A 15,202-nucleotide genomic window follows, 5' to 3' on the forward strand; every position below is an offset into this window, starting at 1 on the left:
TATATATATATATATATATATATCTGCATATGGCTCTGCACCCAGGGTGTCATTCTGTCAGAGAGCAGGATGAGAACTTTAAAATATTTTAATCACTAAATATTTAGCTCCAAATTAAATATTTATTTTACTGACTGAATATTTAGTTCTAAACCATTTTCCAAAATACACAGTAATTTTCAAATAAAATATTTATCTTCCAAACTAAATATTTAGCCTGCTTGCTAAATATTTCATTTCAAAATTAAGTCTATAGTTTGAAAAATAAATATTTAGCAAGAAAAGTTTGGAAAAATTAAATGTACAGTTTGGAAAATATTAGCAAAATAATTTGGAGCCAAATATTTCTTTAGCAAAATGAACATTAAATGTGGACATAAATAACAAAATATTTAACTTGAATCTAAATATTTGCTAAATAAATATTTAATTTGGAGCTTAATAGTTAAATATTTAGTTTGAAAGCTATTCAGTTAAGACTTGAACATTTAGTTTCAAATTAAATATTTAGCTATCTAGCTAAACATTTAATTTGAAAGTTAAATACTTAGTTTGAAAGTTAAGAATTTTATTTGGATTTGACGTTAATAAATATGGTAACATTGTGGAAATATAACTGAAAAATTAACACATTTTCTTTCCTTTATGACGGGCTAAATAAACTCAATTATTGCTTTTTTTTAACTTTGTGACTTTTCAAATGGCACCCCATATTTCTTGACATGTACTATTGATTCATTGTGCTTAGTTTTTTTAATGGTTGAAATTCATATTAAATTCCCATGAAAGGCAGTTTGCAACACTTTATTTTGAAGGTTTCGAAAGTAGATTTTGAAACAAGCGCGTCGCTCTGCAATAGAAACCCCATGATTACGCAACTCCGTGACACGGAGCCAAACATTAAATGTATTTCTAATTATAAGAAAACATGCATTGAAAATGAGTAAAATTATTAAAATATAAAGGAAAGTGTTATCTTAAACCTGTAAGATTGTATTATTTGCACGCATAAATATATTGAAAGCTTTATTTGCTCAAGTGAGTTGACGTGGAGCCGGACCAGGAAGCAGCTACACACACACACACACACACACTCTCTCTCTCTCTCTCTCACATACACACACACACACCCAAGGGAGGAAACTGCAACACGCTTTACGGAAAGGTGAGTAACCAATACCCATGCTGATGGAAACGTTTTCTCGCTTCCCAATTTCTTCAGAAATTTCGTCTGAGTCAGTTTTTGTTTTTAAGCGACGCTGGCGCTTTAAGTAAAACAGCTGGGCAGGTATAAGCGGCGACATGAGCGCCGCTAATAAATGAAAATGTTTATTGTTACAGAAAACTAACAGTAATCCTTTGAAAATAATAATAAAGTCTGTAGGTTGGATTAACTCTGGTGTGAAACAAGGGAGAAAAATCCAGTTCTTTTGAACTGAGTCACAGTTTGTAACAGTCATGGTCATAATTAGTTCTCGGATCAGTTAGACGCGGAAGTGGCTCAAACTGTGTTTATGTGTGCTACAGGTTTATGTTCTGAACACCCTGCAATGTTGAAATGAAGATTGATGAAAAGGTTGTCAACTACTTTGAATCTTGCAACTCACCTGTGGACAAAGAGGGATACCTGTCCAAAAAGGTAAACACCAACATCTGAAGTTTCTCAAAAATAAAACACGTTTTATATGTTATGTTTTCACGGTTTATAGATGTGACACGTTGCAAAACACAAAAATAGCTGCGGTTCCATTACCAATATGCAAAATATTTCTAATGCCGATGTCGAAAAGTACAATCTCGCAGTTGTGGTGTTTCTGTTAAGTAAATTTAAATTAAAATCACACATGAATAAACTTGTTCGTGCCATAAGTCATAAAAAATAATGGCAGGGACCGTAAAAATGAGACTTATTCATAAGTTAGCCATGATGCTAGCACTCATTAATCAGCGTCAGAGAGGAGGCTTTGACTTTTATTCAGGCATTGTAGCCACAAATACTTTGGGGAAATTGTAATCGGCAATTTTACAGAACAGATATGAAGTCAACACAACTTTATATAAACTGAGAGAGCTGTAAGCTAGAAGCGCCACCATCCCGCTCTTCGTCGTTTTCGCAAGTAGTAACATCCGGCTGTTTATCACAGTGACTGTGTGCCGTGAAATGACTTGTTTCGATAGCGCTGAAAAACCACAAAACCCTTTTTCTTTAATTTTATTTTATTTGGCCTGTTTTCATTGAGACGATTTATTTTCATAATTTAAATTATCTGGTAAATGACGCAGCTAGTGTTTTAAAATCCCATTTTGACCAATGTTTCAACTTGGGATGTGACCCCTTTGATCTATAAATTATTAATATATTTTAGTAGGTGGATTTATTTGACAAGTCAACCTTGAAGTAGGAACCAACTTCAAAAACATAAAAACACTTTATGTTGCATTCCCCATTAAACATTAACCCACAACAAAAACATCATGAAATGTATGCATTGAACATTTCCTGTCACTTTTTCAAACTAGACCTTTTTAAAGAGATGAAAATGTAATTGCATTTACTTCACAAATTCATTTCATTTTTGTATTACAGATTACAGAACATTATTAGGAAATATTATGTGACTTTCTATGAAAATATTATGTTTAATATTTCCACTCTTCCAATTTATTTACATTTTAATATTTGATATATACTTTTAATCAGGTAACTGTATATTATTTTATTTTTTTCAACATTTTTGTTCCAAATAAAACAGCAGGCAACCATTTTGTTAAATATTGTAGACAAACTTTTCAGCCTCTATTATTTACTTTGGAAACAAGGAAATTTACCGAGTCGTTAACCAAACAGTAACTAGATACAACTCGTCTCCAGCAATGATGTAAAATTATTAGTATCTGTAAAAGTCAGAGTATTTTGGATTGACTCTCAGTTTGTAACTTTAAACATAAAGATATACAAACACTGATGCTAGAGTAAACTCTATGCATATTCTAGGCTAAATGGGTTAAACTCTGTTTTTCAAAACGGAAATAAATGCGTCTCTGAAGACACATAGTTCGTTTGCCTTCGGGCCTCAAACTGAATTCAATCTCCAGACTCAGTTTTACGTGAGAAATGACTCATAAGTTTGGATTTTAGGAATGAAAAAATGAGGAAAGCTGATAGTTTAGTCAGAACATGTGACAATCCTGCAGGAGCCAAACTTTTCATGGCTAAATATGGGAGCATTAATAAAAAAATCCACAAGTCAAGATTATTTGTCCAACACATTTCAACAAACAAAACAAATTAATGTGCTTTACATGATAAAAACAAAATAATTGACTACTGTGATGAGTAATTAAAAGCAACTCTTAGCAAATATTTTGCTACCCCCCTTAATTTAAAAGAATGCCATGCTAAAGGATTTTTGAAATTTGAAATTTATGAATTTATTTGGCAGGAACAATCAGTAAAAGCCCCAGAATGGCTACCCATTGTATTCATTTTGTCAATAAACAATTGGTACAAACTGGAGCAGTTGCAGTTTTCTGGACGTTTGCTCCAAATTAGAGGAGCATAAACTGAATGCTGCTTCTCCATGTTTGGTTTTGATTCTGGGCATGCAGAGCAGACTTGAACTAGACCTGAAGGCATTGTGATCATTTCAACTAAAGATAAATGCATGGATGAGTTTTCCAGGATCTTGTTGGGACATTTGTAGTTTGGAAATGTTCTTCAGCTGATGGAAGACTGACTTTGTAACTGTCTTTATGTGGCGCTGAAGGTCCAGGCCCATCACTACACCCAGATTTCAGGCCATTTCAGTAGTTTGTATTGACTCTGTGCTGACTCTACATCGTTCCTGTTTTGATCTATAGATAATAACTTCAGTTTTTAAAATTCACAAGAAGCCGGTTTAGTTAATACAAACAGGAAATATACGAGGTTGCGTGTTTTGGTCGAACAACTCTTCTGTATGGCTTATAAACGCTTCAGTAAAGCTTTGTCTAGTCTTGTTTACAATGACAGACAATGTGTTTTTTTAGCTTTACGGATGGCCACACAAGTTTGATTAATTTAAAAATATATCTTATTTGAACGGAACAAGACTGGGATTTTTAGAAGTGAACCCAGAGTTAGGTCGGAAACAGAAATTAAGCTCTGGATTAAATAATGGGAGCTAAACCAAAATAACAACTCCAGCCTTGGGGGACGCCACAGATAACAGAAACCTTCACATTTGAGTAGTTAGAAGGTTTTACTGAATTTAAACTCAGTTTCAACATGAAACAAATAACATTGAATTAAACTCAGTTGATGTGGGAGCCAGAGACAAGAGCCAAAACTATTATAACTCTGATGTAAAGTTATTGTTTTGTGACCTGATTTCAACTCCATTCCACACTCTTATTACAAACCAACACAATATTTTTGCAATTAAAATTAAGAAAACATGCGCAACGTATCCTCTTTGCAGACTACAGATTGCTTCAAAGCTGTTGTGTAAGTGAGAGATGTGTAATCTGCTCAGTGAACCGCACCGTGTGTCACAGGGTGAGATAAAGACTTCGTATCAGAAGCGCTGGTTCGTGCTGAAGGGAAACCTCCTCTTCTACAAGGAGCGCCCGGGGGACAGGGACGTGGTTGGAGTCATTGTTCTGGAGGGCTGCACCGTCCAGCTGTGCGAGTCCGAGGAGCAGTTCGCCTTCTCCCTGGTGTGGAGCGAGCCGGGACTCCGGACCTACAAGTTTTCGGCGGAGGACCAGGCGAGCCAGGAGAGCTGGATCAAGGCTCTGCTGTCGGCCAGCCACAGCTACCTGGCCCTGCTGGTGACGGACATGGAGAAGCAGTACAGAGGTGAGAGACGGGGGAGTGAGAGAAACCTTTGTTCTGGCTCTTAGTCACCGATTACAGCCTCTACGTCTGGCACCAGTCTCGCTGTGGTACAGATATGCAGACTTGGGCTGCAAGTACTGATTCATTTAGTTACCGATTGTTCTGACTAGGCCTGATAAATGCTGCTGCACGATAAATTGCCCCAAAAGTTATTGCAATAACCAATAATATTGTGATTTTGAGAACATTTTCAAGCAATATAACAATATTGGCATAATAATGCAAGAAAACACTTTCAAAGATCAATAAACTTTAAATTACAGGGATTCACAATATATCGGCACTAACATTGGTATTGGTCAATTTGTCTTTTTTTTGTTTTACATATTGGTATCGGCCCAATAAATAAAATATCAAAGATTGATAATTTGATCTATGTATTTATATCTATACTGTATATGCAACCTTGATGCTCTTGGGGGCCTGTGGTGGTGTGGGGACCCCAAGCAGTCACTTAACTCTCATATGCCTTGGGCCTGCTCTGCCTCAGCCATTGTTGTTATTGTGGCTACAAGCAGATTTTTGAGTCATCATTTTAACCATCTGACTTTTTGGAGCTCCGTTGTCTTTCTGTCATGTTTCAGTCCATCTTTTCTTCCTCTTTTGTAGATGCCTTGCAGTTGCATCCCAGCCAACTCCACCGGCCGTTCACAATGCCAAACTTTCACACATCAGGACCAAACTCTGTGGAAGCAGGAGTCTCCAACCAAATGCTTCAACCTTCAAACATTTCAGCAGCCAGAGCGTTTTCTAAGAAATCACCCAGACTGCGGCCTAAGAAGAACTCGAACCTGCCGCCTGTCAGCACGCCTGCTCTGCTGATGCTGGAGTACTCGGGTTTGTCTTTAGAGCCACAGGAAGATTTCAGTAAAATGCATGAAGACTTTGGAAAGGAGGTGAAGAAACTGATTGCTGATTGGTCCAGGAGAAGAGGCGGCGATGAACCAGCTCTGGAGGAAAGCCTGATAGATCTTGGATAAAGAAATTTTAAGTTCTTGGTTTTTAATCATTGTGTTAAATCATGTTTGCAATATTTCAAACCTTTTATTTCATTAGAAACAGGAAAAGTTTAGTTTAATGTATTTGCTTTGTTCTGTTTTTATGTTTTCCTACCATACATTGTTCAATAAATTATCTATAATCTCTTTACTATGTTGATCATTAGTGTGAAGTTATTCCTTTGTTACATTTTTACACTGTAATCTATAAAATACAGTTCTGGTTAAAGAATAACTGTGAACATGGATGCAATATTAATTTTTAAATCAAATTTGAGTTGACTTGGATTTACTGCAGTACACACAGGCTCATAGCCATTAAAGTTTTGATGTATTTTCCTTGACAACTGGTGGAAAACCACCCACTTCCTGTAGAAATACACAAACTTCAAAACATTTGGCAGATCCAAATTCCTACCGAGTTTCAAGGTATCGGTTTCAGTCTTGTAGATCTTAACTCTTTTTTTTTTTAGTAGTGACAGTTTGGATCACAGATTGAAACTTTTATAAAAGAAAAGGGTGTTTGAACACTAACATCCCTAAACCACATCAAAACTGGCGCTGTAACATAAATAAACAATATAACAATATTGTTGTATGAAATGGCATTTATCTTATCCGTTTTGTTAAAGATGTGGGCTACTGTTAAAAGCCAAAAATCATCTTAAAAGTAATCCTACGTGATCTCATTACAAGAGTGGCCATATTGTGCACGTTATTAGCTGCGTTTCCGTAATTTGACAGTTAAAAAAATAAACATGGTTAATGGAAACACGCCAGTTTGAGGGCGGGGAATCGTTTTTCAATAAAGTTTTGGCGTTAGGATGAACAAAACTGGTTTAATTAGCAAAACTACAATGGAAACATCGTTTTTCCGCACCACACGAGTCACATGATCAGAAACCGGAAATGACCAGTGGCGCAAACCACGAAGAAGACGATGACAGGAAGTGGCATGTTTCGTCTCCACTGTTGCTACATACAACATGCTAGGTAAGTTCAACGGTTTTCTTTTACGCAAAACTTCTTCAATCAGCTTGTATTGTAAACTAAACATGACTACATAACCACGATTTATTCCAATGTTTTTGTAAAAACGTTGAAGTGACGTGTGTCCCATTCTACTTTTAGACGCTCTAAAAATTGTTCCAAAAAAGTCATGGATTAGCGATGTTTACATTTTAGATTAGATCCGGCAATTTTTCACCAAATATTTCAATAAATGTTTAACATTACAAACAATGCTAAATATGAGTGTGTTTTAAAAAAGCAAGGTAATCAGTGAAGAGTGTCAAAATGTTAGAACAGGGTCAAAATGGCTGCAGAAGAGAATGGTGGTGGTGATGATGGGTGGGGGGCAGCGCTGCTATTTCAGTCTGTACAGCTGTCTTGTTTTTATGGTGTTTGACTGCTCCCTCTGTCTCTCCTTTCACCTTCAAGACAATATCTGGAGGAGAATGAAAAAATAAAAAAAGGATTTTAAATAAAGCCCTGTCTTATTATGAGACCTGGGCCACACATATGTCATGTGAAAAACATTCAACCTGCAGGAGAGGAGGGGCGCCGACTCAACTCCAAATACATGCCTTGGTTGTATCGTGGACTGATTGATGGGAGCCCATGGAGCTCATATATGGCTTTAGGTGGGTGGGTTACGGTCCTTCTGTCCTAAAACCCCCGGAGTAACCAAAATTAGTGCATTCCTGATCAGAAAACTACTAAACTAGTTAATAATCTTCATTTTTTGCTTCCCAAATGATAACCCCCCACCCTCCCAAAAAAAAAACAAACACAAAATCTTACCAAGAAATTTATCAAGTCTAGTGAATAGATTGGTACACTTGAAATAACATAAAACTAACTTATAAATAACTTTTCATCAAGATATATGTTTATTTTAAATCAACAATTCCTTAATATAGAGAAAAAGTTCTAGTTCCTCTGGTTGATTATTTCACTTAAAATAGGGGAAAATGTTTTGTTCTAAGAAAAATAATCTGCCAATGGAACTAATACTGGGTTGCTAGGTAACGGAGTGGGCTTAGCTGGTGTTGCTAGGTAACGGACTGGGCTTGGCTGGTGTTGCTAGGTAACGGACTGGGCGTGGCTGGTGTTGCTAGGTAATGGCAAAGTGCCAGTTTATTGTGAAATAACCTGCCAGTGGAACTAGCACTTTTTCCATCATTCTTAAGGAATTATTGACGTAAAACAAGCTCCTGTTTCTTGGTGAAAAGTTACTTATAAGTTAGTTTTGTCTTACTTTAAGTGTAGTAAGATATTTTCACTGGAAACTAAACCAAAAATACTTGGTAAGATTGTGCGGCGAACAATTGGACTCTGGAGGATTTTTGCATTAACTTAAATTCCAGCTTTTCCTCCCATTTGTCACTCATCATTTCTGTTCACAAAGGGTTTTGCTGTGTCTACTTAAGTCGTAAAGGCCTGCTTGTGTTTCTCGTGTGAGGCCTGGTCGTCATGTGTCATCGTTGGAGCCGGACCAGCATCCTCTCGTCAACAGTTTTCAGGTTTCATTACTGTTTATACATCCTAACTGCGATCGCTGAAAGTCGTTGAGGCCCAGGCCTATCACTTACCCAGGTGTTGACTTGGAAATATGTTTACACCAACCGCACGTCGCTGGAGGATAAATTAATAGAAAGCAGAGTTTCAGTTGACCCCATCTGTTTGGGGGTCATTCGAATAAAGCCGGTGGACGTCTGTCTTCTTCTTTCACCGCCACCAACAAACACAAAGATGAACCGGTCGTTCCTCTGCATCCATTTGGCCTTATTTGTCCGCTGGCGACACCAAAGTCAGCCCTGTCTGTTGGCATTGAATTCACCTCATTCCAAGACTTCTCTGGCCTATTTTGGAGCCGCCTGTAAGCCGATCCACCCAGCCGCCTCCTCACTCCTCCCCTGTTTCTCTTACTCTTTCCTCAGCTCTGCTTCCCTGCCAAACCTGATGATGCAGCTAAAGTTAGCCCCTGACAAGTTAATATATAAGACCCCAAGGGGCCGATGCATACATGTCAGTCTCATCGACTTGGTGTACAGGCTTCTCTTCTTGACCAACAACAACCCAACAAACTTTAGAGATGGTGAGTGTGGTTTCTTGGAGCTACGGTTTGCATCACAGTTTGGACAACCAGGATTGTTGGAGTCACCCAAAATTAAGCCTCAAAACTTTGGATTTGAACCCTTAATTATGAAGAAGAAGGATAAATGCCTTTTTTAAACTGGTTTATCCCAAGATTATAAGACAAGCTTTCATTTTAAATTGGATAATGAAGTTATTAACAAAGTGGCAGAGATAAAGGTATTTTCTTTGCTAGAAATCAACAGTTTGAGATACTTTTAGATCTAGGGTTAAAGTTAAGTTTTCCTGTCTTATTTGTTGATTATTTTCTGTATCTTTAAGGGTGCAGAAACCTTATGTTTTGTGTGTGTTTTACCTGTTTTTCTCCATCTCTCAGGCACCCAAGAAGGCCAAGAGGAGGCAGCAGCAGGGTGAAGGTGGATCCTCCAACGTGTTCTCCATGTTTGAGCAGAGCCAGATCCAGGAGTACAAGGAGGTAACTTTTTTAATCACTGCATCATACATCAATTTTACTGGTGTGATTTTGGGGAATGTGTGTTTCACTATGATTTGGCCTTGTTTTAGTAATATAAGAGTGTTTCTGAAAACCAATATTGTCCTTCTCAGCAGGACAGGATGGTAAATCTGAGCTTTTCTGGAGTCAGGTGATACCTCCTCTCCTCTGTTAGCTCTGTAATTCTCCTTAGAGACACTTTGCTCCATGACTCCACTGGAATGCAGCCCAACAGCTGGTGGAAAGTCCAATTAATCAAAGCTGGAAAGAACGGGGTGGGGGGAGTATGAAAACATACAAGTTGAGTCAACATTCAGGGATTACCAAGGTTGTTTCGCCCCTTGAGTCTAGTTTTTATAGCATCAGAGGGTTGCAGCCTTGATCTTCGACAGAAATGTCTCCTTAAGCATCTCTGGGATTGGAGAATGCGAGGCCAACGGTAGCTTAGCTGGGTCCTCCAAAGGTGAAAGAACATTGGTGGCATGGTCAGAAGATTCTGTCACAAGGCAAAAGGATGACAGCTGTAATCAATACCTTGTCCTTAAATGTCGCAAGGGGGCTTGTCTCGCATTCCAGAGCCTTTTTAACACCTTCGAGAGACAAGTGGACGACCAGCTGCCAAGACCCGAAAGGTTCCCAATGCCATCTTTGGTTTCAAAGGGGGTGAAACGACCCGCTATGTGACAAGGGAAAGCGGCTAACGGCTCCACATTTACACGTTTGCCTTGGCAGACTAGCTCCCACTTACAATCACTATTAACAAGTCTTAAGACAAGGACTTGTGAGAAATGTGAGAATCTTTGTTTTACAGTTTTAGTGTCTTATATCTTGACCTTTTAATCCCACACATGCTTGCATACACAGCCAGGCCAGTCACGGTAACACATTTTTGCTGGACGATAAATTGTCCCAGAAGTTTTCAAGTAATTTAATGGTAATGGAAACTAGTGCAAATATCTTAGCATACTTGAAATAAGACAAAACTAATTTAAAAGTAACTTTTCATCAACTTGGAACTTGTTTTACTTCAATAATTACTTAATATTGATGAAATAGTTTTAGTTGCATTGACGCATTACCTAGCAACCCCAGCCAAGTCCAGCCCGTCACCTAGCAACCCAGTTCTGGTTCCACTGGCAGATTATTTCACTTATAACAAGAGATTTTTCCCACGTTATAAGTGAAGTAATCTGCCAGTGGAACCAGAACTTTTTCATCAGTATTAAGGAATTATCAACTTAAAATAAGCTCATATGTCTTGCTGAAAAATTAATTCCAAGTTAATTTTGTTTTAAATCAAGTGTACTAAAACAGTTCCACTAGAAACTAGACAAAAATACTTGGTAAGATTTTGTGTTTTTTAATTCAGTTAACATTGGAACTTTAAGGCATTTTAAATATCAAAATAAATAAACAAAACAACAAATAAAACAAATTATGAAGTTTCTGCAAACAAAATTATTCTTAAAAAAGGTCAGTTGTGACAAAAGCACCAAACTGAAGACTTTAGCCATCCAGTTTTTGGTAGAAAGAGATAAGTCATGCAAATGGAAATTATTATTGAGTTCATTTTAATTTATCATGCAATTAATTGATTGCGACCAGCCTATACACAGCTACATATTTAAATATTTTCTTATTATTTTAGTTTTGAGCTTTTTGACTCATGTTTCCTGCAGGCTTTCACAATCATCGACCAGAACAGAGATGGCATCATCAGCAAGGATGACCTCAGGGATGTGTTGGCCACCATGGGCCAGCTGAACGTGAAGAGTGACGAGCTGGAGGCCATGGTGAAGGAGGCCAGCGGCCCCATCAACTTCACCGTCTTCCTCACCATGTTCGGCGAGAAGCTCAAGGGTTTGCTGACAAACACTAACTGTTCAACCCAGATGGCAAAACATGAGTGAATCAATGCTGAAATATGTTTAGACATGAATATTGAATCGATGTCGAATCCTGACATGTTGAGTCACCGTTATGTTTTCAACCGTAACTGATAATATCATATCAACGTTGATTCAACCATTATCTAAATTTTGATCTACATGTACATTTATGTTAATTTTATATTGAATCAATACATACATTGATTAGACGTTGGCAGTTCAATCATTAGAATTCAAACACAAAACATTATTCAATGATATATTTTCAACAGAAGTTAACTAACTAGAGTTAGTTAAGCCTGATTTTGTGTGTAAATTCTAATGGTTAGCTCTATGGCAGCATAAAAATATGTGCTGCAGTAACTGCGGTATTTACATTTAGGCACCTTTTATGCTACTGTTTATTTTTAAGCATTTTCCTGAAGGCACATTTTCACAAGTCGGTATTATTCAAGTCATTACTTACCCGTTTTGTATGTGCAAAATGTGTTCCTCACAGCGTTCTCACTCGCATCCAATGAGATTTTGTGTCCTTCATCATTTTTCCTCTTTGGCTTTCACGTTGAGTTCTCCGATGTTTCCCACTAATAGCCTTACAGACCTGATGTAGGACTCTGAGAATTTGTAATCTTTTTGACCATAATTCAACATTGAATTAACATCTTTTGAGATCTGAGTAGGCTTCTCTAACTTGTTGTTTGAGATTATTTGACAAATCGGGTTTGTGTTGCTGTTAGGTGCTGATCCCGAGGATGTCATTGTGAGCGCTTTCAAGGTCCTGGACCCCGAAGGCACCGGCAGCATCAAGAAGGAATTGTAAGAACATTTTTCGTCAAATTTTTCTAACATTTCAGAGTTGTTTTCCTCAAGTTTATGCAATATATTTGTTTCCGTTTCCAGCCTCCAGGAGCTCCTGACCACCCAGTGTGACAGGTTCACTAGTGAGGAGGTGAGCTACTTTCACCGACTTTCTTAGGCGTTAGCTGCAAAACTTGGAGGACTTTCACAGATTTTTTTGTTGGCCCAAACTGCAATTCAACAATGATAAAAATTCATATATTAAACTTTTTATTTTAAATCAGGGTAAAATTGTCACTCAAGGTTTTCATTCAATGAAAAATGTTAGGTACTCTGAGAAGTATTTGTCTTATTTCAACGAAACCTTTATAATAAGTAGAAAAAACATCTGTCCTGAGACTTTTACTGAGAAGCCAACTGAATTTTTTTGAGTTATTATAACTCTGTTATATATCGCAAGCATTTTGAAAGAAAGCGACTCAAATCCTGTTTTTATTATTAAGAAGATTGGATTTTTACATTAAAATTAAAAAGATTTTTGGAGTAAAATGTTCTAAACTTATGGAAACTGGAGGAAAAGCATATAGTTTATTTTGTAGTGACAAAGACTTGAATAAATAAATCGGCAACCCCCCCCCCTCCGGGGTGACGCGTGAAGTGTAAAAATCGCTACATTTACCTCTTTATGTGCAAGAGGTGAAGGAGTGTGAGACCCGCTGAAGTGTATGGGAAAACATAATCGGCGCGTCGCCCCCTCCAGACGGGGTTTTGGCGCCCTCTCTGGTGCTGCGCCCCTATGCGTTGCATATGCTGCATACCCACTTTTTGCGCCTCTGAATAAATGCATAATAGAGATTTATTCTACCATTAGTTCCACATGTTGCAAAAACGCAAAAGAATGCTGGCTAGCTTTGTTTATTTTATCATCTTTATATTTCCAAAGTGGTTTTTAGCACTTTTGGGCAAAATTATGTTGAGTGAAGAGCCACAAACTAAAAACAATACATTTTTCCATGTAATAAGTGAAATAATCTCCCAGTGGAACTAGAACTGGTCGTTGCTAGGTTACGGCCTGGACTTGGCAAGTGTTGCTAGGTAACAGCCAAGTGGCAGTTGACTGCGGAATATACCAGTGAAAATAGAACTTCATCAATATTAAAGGATTACTGACTGAAAATAACCTCCTATATTTTGATAAAAAGTTACTTTTAAGTTTGTCTTAATTCAAGTGTACTAAGATATTTGCACTAGAAACTAAACAGAAATGATTAGTAAGGTTTTGTGTTTTTGCAGTGTGCCTGGTGAAATATAAATGTACCAAGTAATTAAACCATTTTTGACCTACTCAGTCTGACCTCTGTGACCTCCTCTCCCCTTTAGATGACCAGTCTGTGGGCTGCCTTCCCCCCCGATGTGGCTGGCAATGTGGACTACAAGAACATCTGCTACGTCATCACACACGGAGAGGACAAGGAGGAGTAGATCCCTTCTTCTCTTCAGCTCTCTACCTCTACCAACGCTCGGCCACCGTACACTCGCTCCGTTTTCTCCAACTCTGTGACTTCACTTTCACAAACTCTCTCGTCCAACATTTCCGCTCACCAAAAGACTTCTCTTCTTTGCCCGAGACGCTGTGGACGGGGGCGGTTTGTGAACAACAGGAGAACATGGGATTATTTTCAATAAAAATAATCTTATGATACTGAAACTCTCTCTCTATCTCTGTCCTTACCTCTTTCTCCTCCCTTTATCATTCACTCTGTTCTGCGTTTTGAGGCCAACAGTGCAAACGTACGGCTAGCATGCAAAAGCTACAGAGTTTGGTAGTAACTAGTTACATTTAGTGTAGTAACTCTTATGACAAAATTTATTTTTACTGTACTTTTTACTTTTATTTGAGCCATTTAGTTATGAAGTATCGTTACTCTTACTTGAGTAAAATGTCTGGATTTTCTACCCACTGAATGAAAAACAAAAATTCACCAGACACATAATTTGCAGTTTTTATTAAAGTTTTGTAAGTTTTTAATGAAAGAAAATGATTTGGAAATTTTTTTTGTGCCGGTTTTGGTTATTTTTTTGTTACTTATATGACTTATTGTAATTTCCGTCCTGAAAATACCAAAATTTCCACTTCATATTTTAGTTTGTCTCATGGTGTAATTTTGATCAGTTACTCAGTACTTGAGTGGACTTTTTACTAAATACTTTTTTACTCTTACTTGAGTAATTTTTTGAATGGCTACTTTTTGCTTTTACTTGAGTAAAAATATGTTGAAGTAGTGCTGCTCTTAAGTACATTTTTGGGGTTCTCTGCCCACCTCTGCTAGCAGCAGTTGGCCAAAATGTCTCCTGGTTGCTTCGGCATTTGCACGGCAACTAGCTTGAAACAAGCTAGCCATTTGACCTGGTCGGGTCTGTTGGTCTCAACTTCACAGAGTGCTTAATGGCTTCCTCCCATTTATCTGTGGGAGAGTAAAAGAGTGGAGGTACCGCACTACAATAGCTAGCCTACCCCTCTCTTTTACCAAGAAGAGGAGCTGCAATCAGGAAAAAGAGGAAAGCATTAAACTAGAGAAAGAGTGAAAGATGGTGAGTTGGGGGAAGAAAATGGACAACCAAAAGGAAAAGGATAAATAAATCTTTTGTTTTTGACTCGTTGTCCTCCATGTCACTGCTGTTTCGCTCCTGTTGTGATTGTGATCTGTCTGCACTGTAACAAAGAAAGAAGTACAAATAAAATCTGCTCTCTTTCATACGACACTTTCACTGAGTCGGCTGGTTTAACAAGTTTTAAATTATTCCATGACGCCAAGCAGAGACAATTTTCAGAAAATTTATCAGAATGGAGCATTAAAAAATGTACAAATGTGGTGAAAATTGTTGATGCCCCTCTGGAGAGCTGGGTAGTAACCAGTTACATTTACTCAATTACATTTACTTGAGTAATTTTTTGAAAAAAATTTGTAAAATTTCTGGATTTTCTACCCACTGAATAAAGAACATATTTTAACCAAATACACACACACACACACAGACAGTTTGC

At 37.6% G+C, this 15,202-nt stretch overlaps 2 protein-coding genes and 1 long non-coding RNA gene across 3 annotated transcripts; 2 read left to right on the forward strand and 1 right to left on the reverse strand.

Moving 5' to 3' along the window:
* The first annotated feature begins 758 nt into the window (after nt 1-758).
* LOC103152363 (sesquipedalian-1-like) lies at nt 759-6,031 on the forward strand. Its single transcript, XM_007572803.2, has 4 exons — nt 759-1,165; nt 1,528-1,639; nt 4,537-4,840; nt 5,489-6,031. The coding sequence occupies exons 2-4, from the start codon at nt 1,559-1,561 to the stop codon at nt 5,857-5,859; spliced, it is 756 nt and encodes a 251-aa protein (XP_007572865.1). The 5' UTR covers nt 759-1,165; nt 1,528-1,558; the 3' UTR covers nt 5,860-6,031.
* Nucleotides 6,032-6,810: 779 nt separating this feature from the next.
* On the reverse strand, nt 6,811-8,703 carry LOC107833017 (uncharacterized). The gene is made up of 3 exons (XR_001658731.1): nt 8,472-8,703; nt 7,422-7,545; nt 6,811-7,324 (listed from the first exon to the last, which is right to left on the reverse strand). It is a non-coding gene; the product is annotated as an uncharacterized LOC107833017 (long non-coding RNA).
* A 174-nt stretch (nt 8,704-8,877) lies between these two features.
* On the forward strand, nt 8,878-13,864 carry mylpfb (myosin light chain, phosphorylatable, fast skeletal muscle b). Its single transcript, XM_007572805.2, has 6 exons — nt 8,878-8,977; nt 9,353-9,451; nt 11,149-11,329; nt 12,096-12,174; nt 12,259-12,307; nt 13,537-13,864. The coding sequence occupies exons 1-6, from the start codon at nt 8,975-8,977 to the stop codon at nt 13,636-13,638; spliced, it is 513 nt and encodes a 170-aa protein (XP_007572867.1). The 5' UTR covers nt 8,878-8,974; the 3' UTR covers nt 13,639-13,864.
* Nucleotides 13,865-15,202: the final 1,338 nt, after the last annotated feature.

Source organism: Poecilia formosa, unplaced genomic scaffold (assembly GCF_000485575.1).
Source record: "Poecilia formosa unplaced genomic scaffold, Poecilia_formosa-5.1.2 Scaffold308, whole genome shotgun sequence".
In the NCBI taxonomy this organism is placed as follows: domain Eukaryota; kingdom Metazoa; phylum Chordata; class Actinopteri; order Cyprinodontiformes; family Poeciliidae; genus Poecilia; species Poecilia formosa.

Excerpts from the sequence above, each read along its gene's own strand:
- LOC103152363 (XM_007572803.2), top strand. The coding sequence starts at position 1,559 with ATGAAGATTGATGAAAAGGTTGTCAACTACTTTGAATCTTGCAACTCA. Across the intron at positions 1,640-4,536 it reads AGGGATACCTGTCCAAAAAG|GGTGAGATAAAGACTTCGTA; the intron begins GTAAACACCAAC and ends CGTGTGTCACAG. Across the intron at positions 4,841-5,488 it reads CATGGAGAAGCAGTACAGAG|ATGCCTTGCAGTTGCATCCC; the intron begins GTGAGAGACGGG and ends CCTCTTTTGTAG.
- mylpfb (XM_007572805.2), top strand. Across the intron at positions 11,330-12,095 it reads GTTCGGCGAGAAGCTCAAGG|GTGCTGATCCCGAGGATGTC; the intron begins GTTTGCTGACAA and ends TGTTGCTGTTAG. Across the intron at positions 12,308-13,536 it reads ACAGGTTCACTAGTGAGGAG|ATGACCAGTCTGTGGGCTGC; the intron begins GTGAGCTACTTT and ends TCTCCCCTTTAG.